This window comes from Anser cygnoides, chromosome 1 (genome assembly GCF_040182565.1).
Source record: "Anser cygnoides isolate HZ-2024a breed goose chromosome 1, Taihu_goose_T2T_genome, whole genome shotgun sequence".
Classification (NCBI taxonomy): Eukaryota; Metazoa; Chordata; class Aves; order Anseriformes; family Anatidae; genus Anser; species Anser cygnoides.
The window spans coordinates 94,633,815-94,651,816 of NC_089873.1; the positions used below are offsets into that span (position 1 = coordinate 94,633,815).

An 18,002-nucleotide genomic window follows, 5' to 3' on the forward strand; every position below is an offset into this window, starting at 1 on the left:
CATATATTGAAATTTCTAACTATTTTAATGAGAGTCAAGGAGATGTGATTAATAAATAAGGGGAGTACATTTATTGGAGAATATGGAAATTTGTATACAATTAAAGTTCTAAATTAAAGAGTGGACTATTCTTAGTTACTGCATTATATCTGGTGAACTTCCTTAAACTATAATGTTTGTTTTACTGCACCTTGGAGTGTTGAAATCCCATTCAGACTTGTGGTAGCTCTTACCACATACGTAGCCTTGTGTAAATACCAGTTTATGCCTAAAAGTGCCTACTGAGGGTTGTTTCGCAGCCTGTGTATTGTCTGTTTGCATCAGTTCGGCTCACGGTGGGTTGCTTTCCAAACTGCACAAATAACCACTGTTATTGGTGCCGGTATCTTTGTTGGCAGCTTTTGCTAAGAAGTCAAAAGCTAAATTTGTTTGGGCATTAAACTTGTCTTGCCTGGAGAACAGGTACTGCTGTGAGGAGACATCATGGAAGAACTTGTACTAACACTATTTGTCCTTCCTGTGTAAGCTTCTCTGCTGTGTTTTCTCATCTGTAGCTTATGCACATGTATTTTCTCGCAAATGTCATATTCAGCAAAACATATTACTGGAAAAAGAAGCAAATCCATGTACTTTCATGGATTCTACCAGTAATCTGACAGTTCTGTGTAACATGAATTCAACAGACCTTTTAAATGAAGTACATTGCCAAGGATTGAATCAGGGTTGTTCTTGGTGAATCTGTAGTTTAGCTAGCTATTCCATTGTTTTTTGTTTTGTATTGTCCATCGAGTGGATCAAAACCCACAATTTCTGTATTTTGATAATTATTTTAAATCTGAATTGGGACAGATGTATAAATTGTGATTTATTTGATTTTGGGTGGGAATTTGTGCAAAAAGATTGCTTTGGAAAGCCTAGAGGCTCAGTTTTGGCACAGTTTTTTTGGTTGTTTTAAAACTCTATCTATCTGGACAGCTGTCCGAAAGAAAAAAGAAAAAAAAGTTTAAATTTTTTCACTTCTATTTTCCTGCAGGGTGATGTGACTCAAACAAGGTATTTTACCTCTCTGATGAGATAGGTGAAACCCTTAATCAAGTAAGTATAAGGTTTATTGACTTTGTCTATAGACTTAGTTAATTACATGTAGAAAATTTACATAGGTATTGGGTATGTTTCTGCAGACAAAGTGAAATAATTAGTCTGTATAATAAGTGAGTTTAAATTTAGAAGTGAACTCAGTTACCAACACTGGCAGAACATCATGACGAGTGATAGGGACCATCTTTTTTTCTCCTCTCCGATAGGAAATCTGTTTGGCTTTGTGCTGATCAGGGTAGCATCCAGTGCTGCCGAGCAGATGAATCGCAGTTGTGAAATGGGAAGACACGTGCGTTGTTCTCCCCCTGCACCGCCCCAGAGTTGGAGGAGGGTGCCACGAGCTGTTCTGGAGTTTGTCAGGCAGACCGATTGGTTTTAGTTGTTAGACTAAAACAGCAAGTCATTTTAGCAAGACTAATCATGCCTATTAATAAACATGACTGAAAAACATATTCATTTCGTAAAGGATTTTGAAAGAGAATACACTTAAGTGGCTGTGTTACTTTTGGATTGGTTGCAGTCCCTCATTTTATATCTTGAAAGCTACAGAAGACTATTTGTATCAACCCATCTTTTGGAATTCCTGAAAGCATCTTTTCAGATAAAACAAAAAAATATATATATATATACACATATATATTTTAAACCATATAGACATGTGTTACAAGGATGGTGGAAAGAAAGAATGTAGTCTGCATAAATGTTTGGTTCTCTGGATTTACAAATAATATGTTTGAGCATAGCAAATAGGTGAAAGCCCTGTTTTTCTTGTTCTTTTTACTGTCATTTGTTTTTCAGATTTACTGTTGAATTCTGGAGGAATCTTTAAGGGATACTTTAAGAATCCAACAATCTCTGTTAATCTGTGGTACAATTCAATTCCAAGAAAGAAACCACAACTTCTTTGCTAATGTATTTTTAGAATTAGTGCCAGAGTTTTTGTTGCTAGATCATTTTGTTTGATTAAAGTTCTCTGTTAGAAACAGGGAAGGCTGTTGGCATTAGACAAATGAGCAGTTGGCATTAGATGTTCAGGAGATTATATGTAAATTTGCAGTTGTATTCAGAATGCTGTTTCAGTGTTTCAGTCTAAAACGAGGATTTTGTTTTCATAATTTCAGGGCTGGGATGCTGTTATCATAACATATAAAGAAGCTTTTCATCACAAAGATCCGGCTTAGAATCCATTTCCTGTGTGAAAGGTACAGGCTATGTTGTTGCTAGAACAGTGGTAGTGGGAGATAAGGTGCTTCATTTGTAAAACTGATTTCTTTGTGTCATCGGGCAAATATGTGTTACATGTACTTATGGTGAAGTGCTCCATGTTTTTGTTGCTGTTTCCTTTGCTTTGGAAGAATACATTTAAATTTGGGAACAAGTACTTTTAATATTCATAGGACTCAGGTATCTATTTTTAAAAAATCACACACTACATTGCAGTGAGTTGAGAGTACAGTATTCAACTGCCCCCCCCCCCAAAAAAAAAAAAGGATACTGCAGGGTAGAGTAATAATAATCCATTTTTTTTGTAGAAATCAAGAGACGCTGAATTAAGATTCTACTTTTGAAGAAATCCAAATATTTTACTGTGAACAGTCATATTTTCTAAGCAGCATTATTCCTTCTTACAGATCACGTCATGCAAAAAACATGTAATAATAAAAATGATGATGTCTGTAGTTCCAGACTATGTTAAGCTGCTTATTATTGATATCTAGTTGTACCATTCATTGAAAACATTCATGCATGATAGACTGATGGATAAGAAAATTTTGATTACATTTTTCCTGGGGAATTCCCATTGTGTTGATATTCTGTTTGACTAAGTAAAGTTTTTCTCTTAATATTTTTAAAGAGAAGTGGATGGATGTGTTCTCCTTATATGATTGAAACAGTACGTGCTAATTATTTTGGCATGATGTTGAATTTCACGTTTGTATTGTTTATCAGTCTGAAACTTTTTGGATCATCGTTGTTATTATTGTCTGTTTTTCTCGAGAATGGTCTGTTTTTTTCTTTTTTTTTTTCTTCTTCTCTCAGTCAAGCCTTTCTCTGTCTTCTGTTTTCCTGTGGTTGCATGTTTCAGTTTTAGATTTTCCTTTTTGGACAATGCTTTCCACTGTGTTAAGACCATTTGGCATGTTTATAAGCATTGTTTCTTACTAAAAACAATATTATTTAACACATTTTGGGCTTAGATGTTGTGAAATAAAGGTTGGTATTGATTAATGTGCTTAGATTTTATTTATATGGGTACCTCTGATGAGGGAAAAAATGCAGTGGATGTTTTTAGCAGTAGTAAATATTCTTTGCAGTTAGACTACTTTGAGGCTAATGACCAAAAGCTCCAGGGCTTTTGCAGTAGTTAAGTATATATATTTCCTTTTTATGGCCCAGGTCTTCAAAAATTCATCTCCTTTTAAAATGTCGTGGCCATAAACCACAGCTAGTCTGACTCTGCCTGACATAGCTTACTCTATTTTACAACTTTGGGGTCCTCTGGGAACTCGTCTTTTGGGTCTTTGCTCCTGGTGTCAGCTTGAAAAAGTCTCCAGACTCCTCAATTATGGATGTTTTATTAAAATAGATTTGTTTCACAGTGTTTCACTGGTTTCTTGTTTGCATTCATCTCTGAGCTTAGCATCTGGCTGCCAGATGCTAAGGAAGAAACAGGGGGCTGCAGGTTACATTTTGTTGTGGATATCAACCACCTTCTACGTTAGAAGCAATATGGTCACTAGGTTGTTAGGATTATTTATGTGAGTGTATAAAAACATCACTTTTAAGTGCAAAATTCATCCACAAAATCATGCACTCAGTTAATCTCTGTGGGTACTTACAAGTATGTATTGCAAGGATCCACCATGCAACTTGACTGCTGCTGTAAGAGGGCTCCAATTGTACTGTTAAATCCTATCTACATGGCAGGGTTTTTCAGGTGCAAAATTGGTTTAATGATTAGTTCCTAAAAATAATTTTGACAGTATTATTTTGCTGAATATTATGTGTGGGAAGAGGTAAAGTATGTTTTTCTTTTTCCTTTTTTTTTTTTTTAATAATTATTTAAAACAATCCTGTTTAAATAAAAGTAAGCAGAGGTGATTTTCCATTTAAAATCTGTTTACAGTCATGCACTGTCATCATTTCCTGTTCTCTCTTTTTTTATTAGATTGCTGTGAGGTCTTCCTCTCTCTAGTTTGTGAATGGCCCCAAGGTTCTCTAATGTGTTCACTTTTTTTGGCCTTTTTTTTTTTTTTTTTTGGGGGGGTGGTGTGGTGTGGGGGAGTGTGGAGTGTGTTTCTTGCCTTGACTCTGCTGTCTGTCTTTTTTTTTCTGAGAATGGGTTTCTAAACCATGGTTTTAGAGAGAGTGATCTGGAGTAGTTTCCAGGATCCAAGCAATGGTGCATTTTGAGGAGGTTTTGAGGAAGCAGAAAGGAGAAAAGCCTTTGAAGTCGTTTAAGTATTTTAATTAGCACTGAGCATATGCATATATTTTGGGGAGACTTTGGAGGTTGGCAAATGACAAAAGAAGGCAGAGTAGTTGCTAGCAGATCCTTGTTTCTGGTTTATTAGTATCTGTTGTTAGAGGCTTACCTGCTGTCTGGCCATTTGTGATCGTGTCGGCTGGAAAGGGTTCTCTGGCCTTTCACACTTCCCTAGTTAACGTGTGTATATTCTGCTTTGGAGTCATCATTTTTCCATAGCCAAAATTTCTCTGCTGTGACCCTTCTCTTATACACCTGAGCACTCTTCCTTTTCAGATGCTATTCTCTTATCTTTTTTGATTGCTTTTTCCCACCTGCTTGAGATTTCATTTATTTATTTATTTCCCTTAATTTTCAGTTTTGCATCATTAGAGATCAACTTGCTTGGAGTTGTTTTCCAACTTAGGCAGAATGATTAGCATGATCTTTCTGAGATGAAACACGCCCATAAGATCGACAGTGTTCTGTGGGATCTTCCAGATACATAACAAGTGCATAGGGTTCCACAGTAAGTAATACCCAATGCCACTACCATAGGCTTCAGCTGTACTAATTTGGCCTAGAACACATGTAAAAATACATGGGCCATGACTTACATAGCTATGCTATACTACTGTGTGTCTGCCTACTTTTAAAGCAAGTTAATACTGATTAAATCCTGTTTAGCATATTTCCGTTTTTAGGGTTGTAATAACCCTTTGCTTTGGCTATGCAAATGTATTTCCATTTTGTATGTCAGAGGATATGTTGCCAGTTTTATGTTGGCTTTATGGTTTTGTTCTGGCATCAATGGAAACAGATATTCGTAATGTGGCAGAAGGCCAGCCACTACAAATTAAGCTATTAAAGTGCTTTGATCCTGTTTTGGAATTGACAGATGCTTTGTGTAATAAAACAATTGCACAGATTATTCACTCATAGTAACCCCAAAGCTGCAGTTTCTGTAACACTGAAACACAAGCTGGTAGATGTCAGTAACCTTGCCATTTTTGATGCTCAGTAAGAGTGAAAGTTCGTAAGACTGAGCTGTATAGGGAACCTGTGTGTAGGGCGGGGGAAATTTGATTAAAAACAGTTTTGGAGGTAACGATCCATCTGTGAGTTTCTTGTAAGAATAGTTATGTCTTAAAACAGGCTGTAAAAATGTAAGGTATGAATAGTAAACAATATTTAGCTGTATTTTACATACAGAATTGATTTGTTCTTGACAGTTTGATCAATCTGAAGTTATGTAATGGCACCTGCTAGTTAGTAATTCTGTCCTGGTTGCCTGTGTGTTTCTCTCTAGAATCATATTCTGTCCGACAGGACGTACTATGTGAGATGGTGATAGGCAGCTTTGGAGTTTTTGTTCTACTCTTATTTAAATCTTATTGCTCCGTAGATGAGCAGCCTTCAACTACTAACTTCATGAGTGATGAACGAGTTAAAGTCCAATAATAAAGTGAGATATTTTTGCTGAGCTCATAATCTGTCTGCTTCAAAATTACTTCCATTTGTGATCCCCTTTTGGCAAGTATTCTTGTCACTAGATTCAAATAAGGTCTTGCTAATGAATGTAAGAAAGAAATTTTGACGTGTCTTCTGAAATTCTCTTCCATTTGTAACAAGCATGTTGAATTCATAAGCAACAAAGGAGAAACACTGTGCTCCTTTGGTATTGGGACAGTTTGTTTTCCTTTTTATGTAATAATTTGCTTTTCCATTTTGTGATCAAAGAATTTACCCTGCTGTGTTTGTGCTAACCTTCTCTGAAGACCTTCATATGCAAGTAACAGTAGGCTCTGTATTATATTTAAGCCTCCATCAGTGCTTTTCTGTGAATCTCCTGCGGAAAGTACTGCTTTTATTAAAGCTGCTTTTTACTATCCCTTCTTTGATATGTAATGCTTTAACCTTTTATCCAGGCTTTCTCAGGAATATTTAAAAATTCCCCTTTCTATTAAAAATGTGCATTTGTTAAAACTGAAACCATTTTAGGAAAGAATGCCATAGATGAATTAAACGTCATGAAGTAAGGAATAATTCAAAATGATGCATGTGTATATTACACAGAAATATTTAATATTTTTAAGTGCTCTAATGAAAATTACACTGATAACATCAATATGTCTGCTGCCTGAAATGGTAGTTTTGTGGTTTTCTAGTTCAGATAGATGATACACACTCAGACTTTCTTTCCAGCTTTCTTTGGATTAGATTACCCTCTCCCACACCCAAAAGACAAAAATAAAAATCCGTCTTGTGTAGTTCTACAAGTTAGAAAACAGTCCCCCTCTTTCACTCATATTTTCAAGCTTGCATTTTTGTGTCTCACAATTATACTTTCTGTATGCTGGCTGTGTTTCTTTTCCAGTTCTTGCTGCAGGCATTTATTTAGGATCTGTTAAAACTGTGACTATATGTACTCTTACCTACTATTTTCTTTTTATTTTTTCTCCTGTATTTTTTTTTATTTAACACATGAAAAAAAATATAATGAGAATAATAATAATACATTTTTAAAAGTGCTAAATGACAGAGCGAACTCCAAGGTCAAAAAACAGGGGGGAGGAGGTGGTCTGTTGTGGAGCAGATAGTCCTTGCAGCCCGTAGAGGACTCATGCTGGAGCAGGTGAACATAGCTGAAGGAACTGCTGCCTGTGGAGAGGCTCATGCCAGAGCACTTTTCTTCTGAAGACCTGTAGACCATGGAGAACTCATGCTGGAGCAGAGGACAAGTGTGAGAAGGAAGGAGCAGAAGTGAGAAAAAGCTGTGTGCATCCTATGTCTTAAAGTTCCACAGTTTTTTTAAAGAAGTGCTTTAGGAGAAAAAGGAAACAATTGGTTTGCTCTGTTTCTGCCCGTGTTAGTTTAGTTTAACACTTCCTGGCTTTGTGTTTGGACAGACAGCAAATAATTGCTTCCTATTTGTCTTTTCAATTCCATAGTGATTTATATATCTTTAGTGTATTAGCTTTCAGCATCTGTTTTCTTGGCTGAAAAGTCTTAATTTTTTTAATCATCCCTCGTGTAGAATTCGCTTTGTACCTTAGTCACTGTTGCTTTTTCTTTACCTTTTCAGTTCTGCCATCTCCTTTTTGAGCTGGGGATGTGGAATAATGATGTGAACTGAGAAGAGTTGTGTTGTTAAGCCCTGGCTTTATACATGATATATTTATGTTATTCTTTGCTTTGTTGTCTGTTTCTTTCCTAATTATTTTGATTACTCATTCAACCCTCATTTTTGCTGATTGGCATAGTTAAGTCATCAAAACACTTGCTGCACTGCTTTTTGTCTTTTTATTCCAAACTAATAGGTGTATTTTAAGCTTCAAGCTGAAGCACAGGTAGATGCATATGGTAAATTAATGACTTCCTTCTGTTATAAAAAATGAATTGATATTATTTATTGCCTTTTTTTTTTTTTATTTGCAGGAAGATGCTTCTAGTTTCCTTAGGCTCCTTGAAGAGGCAGATATCTGGATATTTAACTTGAAAGAAAGATGGGCCGACTCTTACAAATAACAATCCTCTGAATAGCCGAAAGTAGGTTTTGAGGTATTGAATATTTTGGTTTGATATTACTGGTGTTCAGTTTCACTTTATGCATTTAAATTTGTAATCCAGTTAGTGTAATTCCCTTCTGTCATGCATGTTGCGTTCTGGTTTAATTCAGTATTTTTTTTCAGTCATTTAGAAATAGGCAAGACAATGGTTTAGTAGTAAATATGCTCTTTTTAAAACAGTTTAAAAGTTCATGTGGGTGGTGCCTTTTTGGGATTGGTATTTTGGCATGCTTTGCGGGGAAGTGGTGTTTGAAGAAACTGTGAGACTTTGAACACAGTGTACTATGTCAGAAAGGGTGTGACCTGAGCCACACATTGCACGTGCTCCTGGGAATTGGAGATTTTCCATTTGTAGTAGCAGCCCTGTGTTAGACTGTGTGTTGTGCTGACTGCGAACCAGGGTAAGGCGGGCTGTAGAGTACTGACTGCAGAGTTAGTGCAGGTCATGACCAGGAGAGATGATGGGGATATTGTTCTCAGCTGGGTTTGTGTGATCAAATCTAAAGAAAAATGTGAATGGTATTTCTTACAATACATTCAATTTAATTTTGGAAGGGCTGGTGCTCGGTGTTCCTGTGGTTTGGGGAAGAAATGAAGCCCAAAAGTTTGTGCCAAGGATTTGGTTAGTGTGTGTCAAGCTCAGTGTTTTGCTAGGTGATGTGCCCTCTCCTTGGCTGTCTAGGTAGGTGAGATACAGGCCACACTTCTGACTTCTTTGAGATGCTTTTCCAGTAACGATGCGTAGACTGACCAATAACTGTTTATTATTTCATATTGTCAGTGGATGATTCAAGTTATAGCATGAATAAAGAAATTGCTTGGAATTGGTAATTTCTCCATCACTGCCACCCTGTTCTTTAAAAGAGAAGGCCAGGAAGAGGGTTTTCAAAAACACTCTTGATCAGGACAGAGTTTAAGAATATAAATTCTGTGTTGTCATTAATTGTGTTTCAGCTGTATTAGCCATCACCACCAATTTCTGTCATTGATCAGGTTAACACTTTGTCTGTTCTGGTAACTTTGAAATGGCTCATCTCAGGACAGTTTCAGCTGCTTTGTGAGCAGCAGAGCTTTTAATTCCCAAACCTATTATGATATTACCCAGTAATCTGCATTACAGTTTCAATTCATTCCTTTGGTTCTTAGAATTTTAGTTGGTTTTTGGAGTAGCTTGCGTATACTAGGTGCTGAAGGATGGCTACTTCATATTTGGCCTGTATACTTTTAGTACCTTAATAACTGGATCTAGTGGGTGGCATCCCTGCCTATGGCAGGGGTGTTGGAGTTAGAGGATCTTTAAGGTTCCTTCCACCCAAGCCATTCTACGATTCATTAATGCAAATGAATGTTCAGAATTGACAAGTAATATTGTTTATGATTTTTCATTCTCTCAAGACCGACAATTGTATTTTACTGCTCTATGGCTAGAAGGTTTCATTGTAGTTCACAGAAGACTTAAAGAGGTTTTGTCTATCCAAAGTTAACTCCTTGCACAGCTGTCAATTGCTTTTCCTTGTTGTAAGCAGTTTAAAAGTGTTAATAGCTTTGGTGCATATGAAAGTGTACGCATGTACAGAATACGCAGAAGTTCCAAGTGGGAGTCTGTAGTTGCTTCAAGTCCTCTCTACATCAGAGAGAGAAGAACAACACGAGTGCTGCTCATCCTCCCCATCTTTGCTCTTTCTCTGTAGAAAGAAATACCTTTAAATGAAAGTCCTTTTCTTCTTCTTTTTTTTTTTTTTTAATGTATTGGTTAAAGTCCTAGACAGTATGAAGTCAGAGAAAAATGCAAGCTATTTGTATGCATTCTGCTTGCTTTCAGCACTCACTGCCATTTAGCCTGAAGGCAAAAGTCTATTGACAGTTTTGCACCTGTGTTTTTCCTTGAAAAATGTACTGGGAGAGATTGGGAGGGAGCCATCTTATTTCTTTTGGAATTTGGTAACTCTCAGCCACTTAAAATATTCAGGAAGTTTCTGTGTGAAAAGGCTTATAATGTGGAAATACTTACATTATGTGAGGAAATCATTATTGTATTCCCGCAAATAAAATAATTCCAACACAAAGCTTGAAAACAGAAATGGAGATATAGGCATATTGTGTTAAATGAGGACACCCTCTGTCCTGCCATCTCTTGAAGGAAGTGACTTTAAATGGTGTAAATTTTACCCTGGATCTGGGCCTGACTTCAGGCTTGTTTTCTGTTGCTGAAGGGCATATTTATTTTAAGGACAGTTGGGTTAGGAAAATTGTTGGACTGCTGAAACCTTGTAGCAATGGAAAAAGTATAAATCATTGAAAAACTGCTCAGCCTAATTCAGCAAAATGTGACATTAACTAGTATTCTTTTGCCAGTAAAAGCTATGTCCACACAGGGATTTTTTGGAAGTATAACCATGCCAAATATTGTGTGTCTGAGTCTCTGCCACAGCAAAAAAAAAAGGTTTTTGTATTTTCTCCTCTAGTCGACCTCCTGGAGGAAGACAGAGATCCAGCGAGTATAAAATCCTCTAAGAATCAACTGCAGAAATAGGCAATGGTGCTTTATGTAGAAAATAAACTATCACTATGGTATCACAAGTGGATCTCGATGGGCTTTGAAGCACCCCCTGCTTACCTCAGGCTGAGTAAACCACCAGGCAGTTGTCCAAGCATAGCAGGCTTGGTAACTCTGCCTAGAATTGAAAGGGGAGAAGTAAATGATGAAACTTTTACTCTGGAAAATACGCTGTCTATGCCAAAAGTTTCTTTCCTTCCCCATGTGGAAGTTGTATAGCAATGGAATTATGCTGTCAGTGTTTCAGCCTCTGAATTGTGGGATTACTCTAGCTATTGACTCTTCTTAGTTCAGGGCTGAACGATGCTGTGGGCATTGAAAGGAAATATTAATGGAGATTTGGCTCTCTGCTAACAGCGCTGGCATGAAAAACTCTTGGGCACACGGCACTGTGATTTGTAGGTAAATGAAGAAAAACAGCTCAGATCCTGCAAAGTGTGTGCAAAGAGAGAATAGCCACACATGGTTGGATATGAGTAGCGCTAATAATTCAAATGAAATAAACAGAAGAGTTTAAGCAATAATCCTCATAATCAAATTGTTGTTATATTTGTGTAGTTTATTACACAGAGTTATTGCAGATAAAACTGCTGAGTCCAGTCCTCTCTAGGATACAGATGTCATTACAGCATGGAAACAATACTGATTTTTGCAACTGGTAATACCTCTGCAACTGGCAGAACAAATAACGTTTTGTTTTGAATTAATGATGTACATAGTTGTGGACTTCTAACGCATTTTTTCTAATACCATGCCCCTTTAATTTAGATGAGCCACACTAGCAAGTTTCCCAAAGCAAAATTTCAATTTCCCCCATAAAAGTATGTAAAAAGATGGGAATAATTGTGTATTTATTGTAAGTTCTTTCACTTCTGCCATATGTCTTGAGAATTATGAAAGATGTGGAATTGCTGTATTTTTGCAACTTGAAAATCATCATAAAGTGCAAATCAACAGATCCCTAACCTAAATTTTGCTACATTTCTAAGTTTAGGAAGAACCAATACTCTTGTCTATCTGCACTTACCCAAAAGGAGCCCACATTCCCAAGACAGAAACATTTGGCTTAGTGATCACCTTTATTTAAAGTCATTATCTTCATCTTTGTTATTTTGCTGGTATGTTACTGGGCAAATCTTTGCACTGGCTAAGGTGCTGTAGCAGAATTACAGTCTTCCAAAATGTCAGTGAAAATGTGGGCCCTTGTCAAAGATTAATTAATTTTCAGCATTTTCTTTATCAATTTCAATAAGGAGTGCAGCTTTTTGTAGGCTTGACCAAGAATAAAATTTCCGTTAATATGTGTGAAGCTATTTGAACATTATTCAGATGTGATTTTTTGAGGTGTTTGCTTCTTCTCCACTGCAACACACATTTTTTCTCTAAGCTTTATGCCTGAGAGTAGATACTATTTTTAGATTGCATCTGGGTCGACTGCTTGAGTACCAGGTCCTGTTCAGTGGGAAGAAGATAAACTTAATGCTAGACTAAACAAGATTTTGGTGACAGGCCAGTCAGATAATAAAGCAATAATGTCAGCAAACAAAGGGAATTTTTTTTTTTCATCCTCTGCTCTCCTGTCGAGTTTCAGCAGAATTTCAGTTTCTTTAATGAATATCATCTTGATGTTTGAGCTTTGAAGTGTATCAGTGAAGGGTCTGCACCTTTCAAGCAAATCAGGGTGGCCAGGCTTTCCAACTAACACATTCTTTTTGTTGCTTCCTTTGGGAAGGCTGTCCAGTGTTCTTTGGTTTTCATCTGGTTTGGTTCACCTGCAGAAGTGGAAGAAGCACCAGAGGTATCTGCTTGGTGGTAGTGGTGGCTGTGGGGACAGGCAGAATCTGTCTCAGTCACAATGCAGAGGCTTTTTCAACTCAACTTGTAGGGTTTTTTTTTTTTTTGTCAGAGGAGTTTCTAGTCATTCGAGACAACATGCACAAATGCCTTTTTTCCCTGAAATTTAATGAATTTCATTTCTGCTGCCCCTTGCTTAGGTTTGGCAACCGTCTTCTTGCTGCTTTATGACGGTGGTGATTCTAAATCTTTTGTACTATGTGGCATTGTGCATGAGTAAGGCACAGGTTAAAGGATTGTGCAAGCAGCTTAAAGCCTGATGGTTAGCTGTAAACATGTTCATGAAAAATAGAATTACCAGAAAATCTTCTAGTAAGCTAAAATTCCCTAGCTTTTACTGTTACAATGCCAAATGACTTTAGCCTAAGGCAATAAAAAATACTTGCAGCTTAATCATCTATGATCAAAACTGAGGCAATGGCATTTACTAGCAGTCTGACAAAATAATTCTCTTGTTGGACTGGTGAAATTTTCTAATGTAAAACATACCAGAATATCTATTAGTGAATTCTTAAACAATTGTTAATACTATGCCTCAAAGAAATGGCATCACACTAGTGTGTCTAGCACAGCATTTTACAGGACAGGTTCTCCCTCTGACAACTGGACAAGAAGCAGAACTTCTGGTGGCTCTGTAGAGATTTTAGTAAAAATATTTAGGAAACTGCTACATGTCCTATAATGTCTCAAAAGTTGTTAGCATGCATTATTTTTCTTTTCAGCTTGTTTATAAAATATATATATATTTTATTTGAATCAGAAGGTACAGCCTAGCAGTTTATTTTCTCAAATTTCATCAATCTCAAAATCATATTAATTTCATTTTGCATTAATAAATTGATGGTTTTAAGGTGATGATTGAACTTGTTCTAACAGCCTAGCCGCAAGTATTTTCTTACACGAAATGAGAAAAGGATGTAAGGATATGTAGCTGAAAAAAGTCTTTCTGTCTGTCCATGGATGGCTTCTCTCCATTTTCAAGAGAAGGCAACTGTTTCTGGGAGCAAACTTTCAGGCTACAGCATATGGATGTATCAAAGCTTCACTTTGTTTTTCAAATCCACCCTTTTATTCAAATATTGCTTGAAATTTAACATTAAAAGTAGCTATATATATATATTGCTTATACCATCATATCAAAAATAGTTTTTTCCAAGCTCTTTTCCAGTTTCCTAACTCTCTTGTCGTATATAACTTCCTGTGTCTTGGGATTTTCAGGATTCATTGCCGTGTGTTCTGTTTTCTCACCACATGTTATTCAACTACTCTATTCAAAGAGCACAAACCATCCTGTACACTGAATGAGGCAGGTTTCCTGGGGGAATTTGGCTTAGTAGTATTTGATCACGATAGATTAAGGGTGTGTGTGACCCTTGCTGTTACTAACTCCTGACTTCTTGACTTTGCAAGCTAATACTAATTCATTTAGGTTTTTATGTGTTAAAATCCTTGCCTAGTTACCTGTTTGTCTGAGAAATGTATGTTCTGTTAGAATCTCTGTGTTTTTGCTGCTAGCTGGGCTATGTTGTATTTTGTATAAAGACATGATGTAGCTATTATTGGAATCTGGTAAAATATACAGTGTCAACCTAGACGTGACTCAAGTGCTCAGTGCTTGGCTGATTTATTTTATTTTTCCCTTCCCTCCCATTTTTCCCCTGAGAATTATTTCAAGAAATTACTGGGTGTGTGGGTTTATCACACAAGCCTGCTGACTAAGGTTAGGAAAGCTTGAAAAGCTGAATTGAGCCTCTCCCTTGGGGATGAGTAAACCTTTTGCCTCCCTCATATTTGATTCTGCTAGTCACAAGAATAACATCTTCAAAAGAGAAAGTTCACGGATGATGAACATCGGGATGTTTTGTCTGAAGAGGTAACCATAATATAGGATCTGATATTTCACAATAGACTAGAAAAGATCGAAGGGGGAAGCATAGACTGCTTGGAGCTTCATGTGTCAAATTTTTATATTTATGTAATAAAAAAATTCAAATTTGTGGATTTTTCTGCTTAAATATATGTTCATTTTCTACATTTTTTATGTCTTATGTCAGACGTAATCATGATACTGTGTCTGCTAGTGCTCTCTTTTTTTGTCAAATTGAATCCATGGCTATTGTACTGTTTGAGATTTTTTTTTAACCTCTGTTACCAAGCATTTAAGATCGATAAAATACTCATATTCCCAATGTGGTTTTATTCCTGGTTTAAAAGTGAGCCATGTACTTAAGGAAAAACTAGCATTGAACGGTGAATTTAGTTTAGTTGAAGTTTGTTCAAAAGGGAATTTGGCCATTTACTTGTCATGTATGCCATTTTCCACTTGCAGTTTACTAATACAGTTGTTTCGTAGTCTGACAATAGGTAAATTATGTGAAAACAAGCAGATACCAAGGTGAGAAAAGATTGTAAATTAATGTCTTTGTAAAACTAAAGCTGAAAACTATGTAAAAATAGATTTATACATGGAAATGGTGATGTAATGACATAGAAAGTTTTTTTTAACACATCAGTTATTGTGAAATCTCAGAAGGGGGTATAGCTGGAAAGTCATGTTAATGACACTTAATGAGAATTTGGAACTTTTCAGTTAAACATCAGTTTGATATACTTTTAATTCTCAGCCAAATTTATGATTCTATGAATGAGTAAAGTTTGATTTGTTATAGTGGTATGCCTGATAGAGATACTTGCCTCATTTTACTAGTAGTATGTCTTTCATTACTCTCTTTTTATTTTTTTTTAAGCTTTGTAAACTCATCAGACTTGTATGTATGCTAAGTAGATTAATTTCCACTTGGGTGCAAAGAATTCGAAGAGCATAATCTGTACTAGGTTGGAACAGGGGTCCCAACCAGTTTCTTGTCCCTGGTAGTGACTACGAGAAGCATACTTAATTCAAACTTGTGATATTTTTTTTCTCAGAGGGACTTCCAGACCTAGATGTTGTTTTGTCAAGTGCTCTCATCAGTAATCTTTTCTCTTCCTTGAAAAGATTCTTTCCTGAAGAAGCTAAGGTAGGATTTTGGAAAGAGATGGTAAAAGTCAATCCCTGTTATCACTTTCCAATCCAACTGTTTGGAAAGAAATATCAAGAATGCTTACAAGTAGAAGATTTTAGTTAGTAATTCAATCTCACAAATGAAGAAGCTGAGATATTTCAAAGTGATGATCTGTTCTTAAAAGCCAGCATCTATTCCAGTTGCTGATTCTTATTCTCATGCTTCTTCTCTATTTTCCATGCTATATATATTGTTCCAGTGTATTTAAAACATGTGCATTTCTTTTGTCCCATGTGTACCAGCTGTCCACTATGTTAATTCTTACAGGGAAAAATTGCTTCACTGTCTTTTGAATTCAAGCATTGCCTCTGACACTGAACCCTTGACTGTTACCCAGTTTTTCTGTCCTTGCCTGTCCTTTCAAACTTGCTTGGTTTAGAGTCATCTGGGAAAAATACGACTGTTCAGAAAGAGGATTACAGATGCATCTTTTTGATTCTTGTCTCTTAGTTATCTCTTCAGGGGCCTGTTGTCTTTCACCATGTTTTTTGAGGTTCCTTAACAGATTTAATGGAGGATTTGGTGAAAGACTTCTCAAAATAAACGTATGAATTAACAACTCTGTTGTTATCTACTAGTCAGCTTCTTCAAAACGTTCCAGAGATCATAGTAATGCCTTGTCCATGCTTTTTTACACTTCCTCGTGTTTTTTCTATTACAGAATCCAGGCTTTCAGGCCTGTAGTTCCCTGCAGCTTTCCTGAATACATGTGTTTTTTGTTGGTTTTATTTATATTTATTTAACAGACGTCACATTTTTTATTCAGGTTATCAGATACCAAGCCAATTTTAGCTACATACAATGATTAATAGTTTAGCCTTTTCATCCTTAAGTCATTTCAGAACTCTTGGGTGAAAATAGTTAGGTTTTGCTGATGTGTCACAGTTCATTTTGTCACTTTTTTTTAACGAGCCTCTAAGAGAAGGACTCCTGTTGGAGAGGCCTCTGTGAAAACCAGTACCAAGAAGTCATTTAGCTTTGCTGCAGATGCATGTATCTTCTGTAAGTGTTCCTTTTTCTCATTTATCAGTTGGCCCTACATAATCTCTGGCAGGCTTCCTACTCCTGATGTATTTGAAGAAAGATTTATTATGAGTTCTGCTTCCATGTGTTAGCTGCATTTCAAACTATCTGTCCAACTGTGGTTTTGATGTTGTTGTTTTTTACAGTTAAATCTGTTACATTTTTGTATTTTTTTTTTAATATTGATACTGATCATTTGGGCACAATGTCAGTGTTATGTAACATTTTCCCTTATTTTCAATAATTTTATTTACTGTATTGTTTGTGGATGAAGCTTTCTTTTGCCAGGCAGTATGTATGGACCCTGTGCTTTTCAGAATAGTATGCTTAAGTAATTTGCACTTTACATGCAGGTGAGTACTTTTCAACCTTTATCAAAGCTGTAGGAGTGTGTAATATAGTATGCTATGGTTGCTGTCACAAGGAAACTGCTCACAAGTAAATTTTAAAATCAGAACCTCCATGCAACCCATGTCCAGGAGTCCCATTGCCTTCTCTTGTGACTTCCCTAACAGTCAGTTGTTCCATGAAACAGTCACAGATAAGGTCTAAAAACATAGCTACTGTGTTACATACATTTAGGATATTTGTCCAAACAGAAATAACTGAAGTCTGATTACTGTTATATTTTGTTCTTAAACAAAGACTATTTATGTACTGGTATTTGTGCCAATGTTTTTCCTTGATATTGTGCTTAGATGGCTTTCTGTAAGTCAAGCAGAGGATAGAAATGGCTTTCAATTTTGTTCTCCATTGCTTTGAGGATACAGAACTTCTGCATCTTCATCTATAATAGCATTGACACACTGTGCCATCTTCTGCACCTGCTGGATTTCTTGCATTCTTTGATGTAAAATCTTGTTTGTGACCTTTTTGATTTTAATATGCCACCAGCCCAATTGTTTTAAGGTTCAGGTGAAACCTGCCTCTTGTATGAGATTGTTTCATTCCAGAACTGTTCTCAGATTATGTTCCTGGCATTATTATCTCAGAGAGATGCTAAAACTCTTCATTTATCTTCATTTTACCAGTCTTGCATTGTATAAACTATGCAAGATCTCTCCAATCACACTGCTGTACATCTGTGTTTTCATATTGTGGTGGAGGAATTAGTTGGCCTGACACTGAGGAGCTTGCTAAACTGGGACAGTTCTTTGTGCAATATTAGCAGAGCAGGACTAGTGCAGTTTAATACCAGCCTTTTGTACTAATTAGATGTAGGTAGGAATTTAGTTATACCAACATAAGTGACCTACCTGGTCATACTCACATATTTAATTTACACCAACTGTGGAGTAAAACATAACTAAGAGCCTCAAATCTTGAAGAATTTCTACAAGAACACTTTCTTCTACTTGCTTTTGGCTTGACAC

General features: G+C 36.3%; 1 protein-coding gene across 3 annotated transcripts in view; it reads left to right on the forward strand.

Moving 5' to 3' along the window:
• The first annotated feature begins 1,060 nt into the window (after positions 1–1,060).
• The window catches only part of ABI3BP (ABI family member 3 binding protein), a 185,417-nt gene continuing 168,475 nt past the window's right edge, over positions 1,061–18,002 (forward strand). Inside the window, exons 1-3 of one of the 3 annotated variants that reach the window (XM_067003035.1) lie at positions 1,061–1,095; positions 2,220–2,300; positions 8,003–8,113. In XM_067003035.1, coding sequence (XP_066859136.1) covers position 8,113 — 1 coding nt within the window. In that variant the 5' untranslated portion in view covers positions 1,061–1,095; positions 2,220–2,300; positions 8,003–8,112. Of the gene's footprint in view, positions 1,096–2,219; positions 2,301–8,002; positions 8,114–14,396; positions 14,418–15,539; positions 15,562–18,002 lie in introns of those variants that run through there. The other 2 variants (XM_067003061.1, XM_067003053.1) reach the window with 2 other exon arrangements.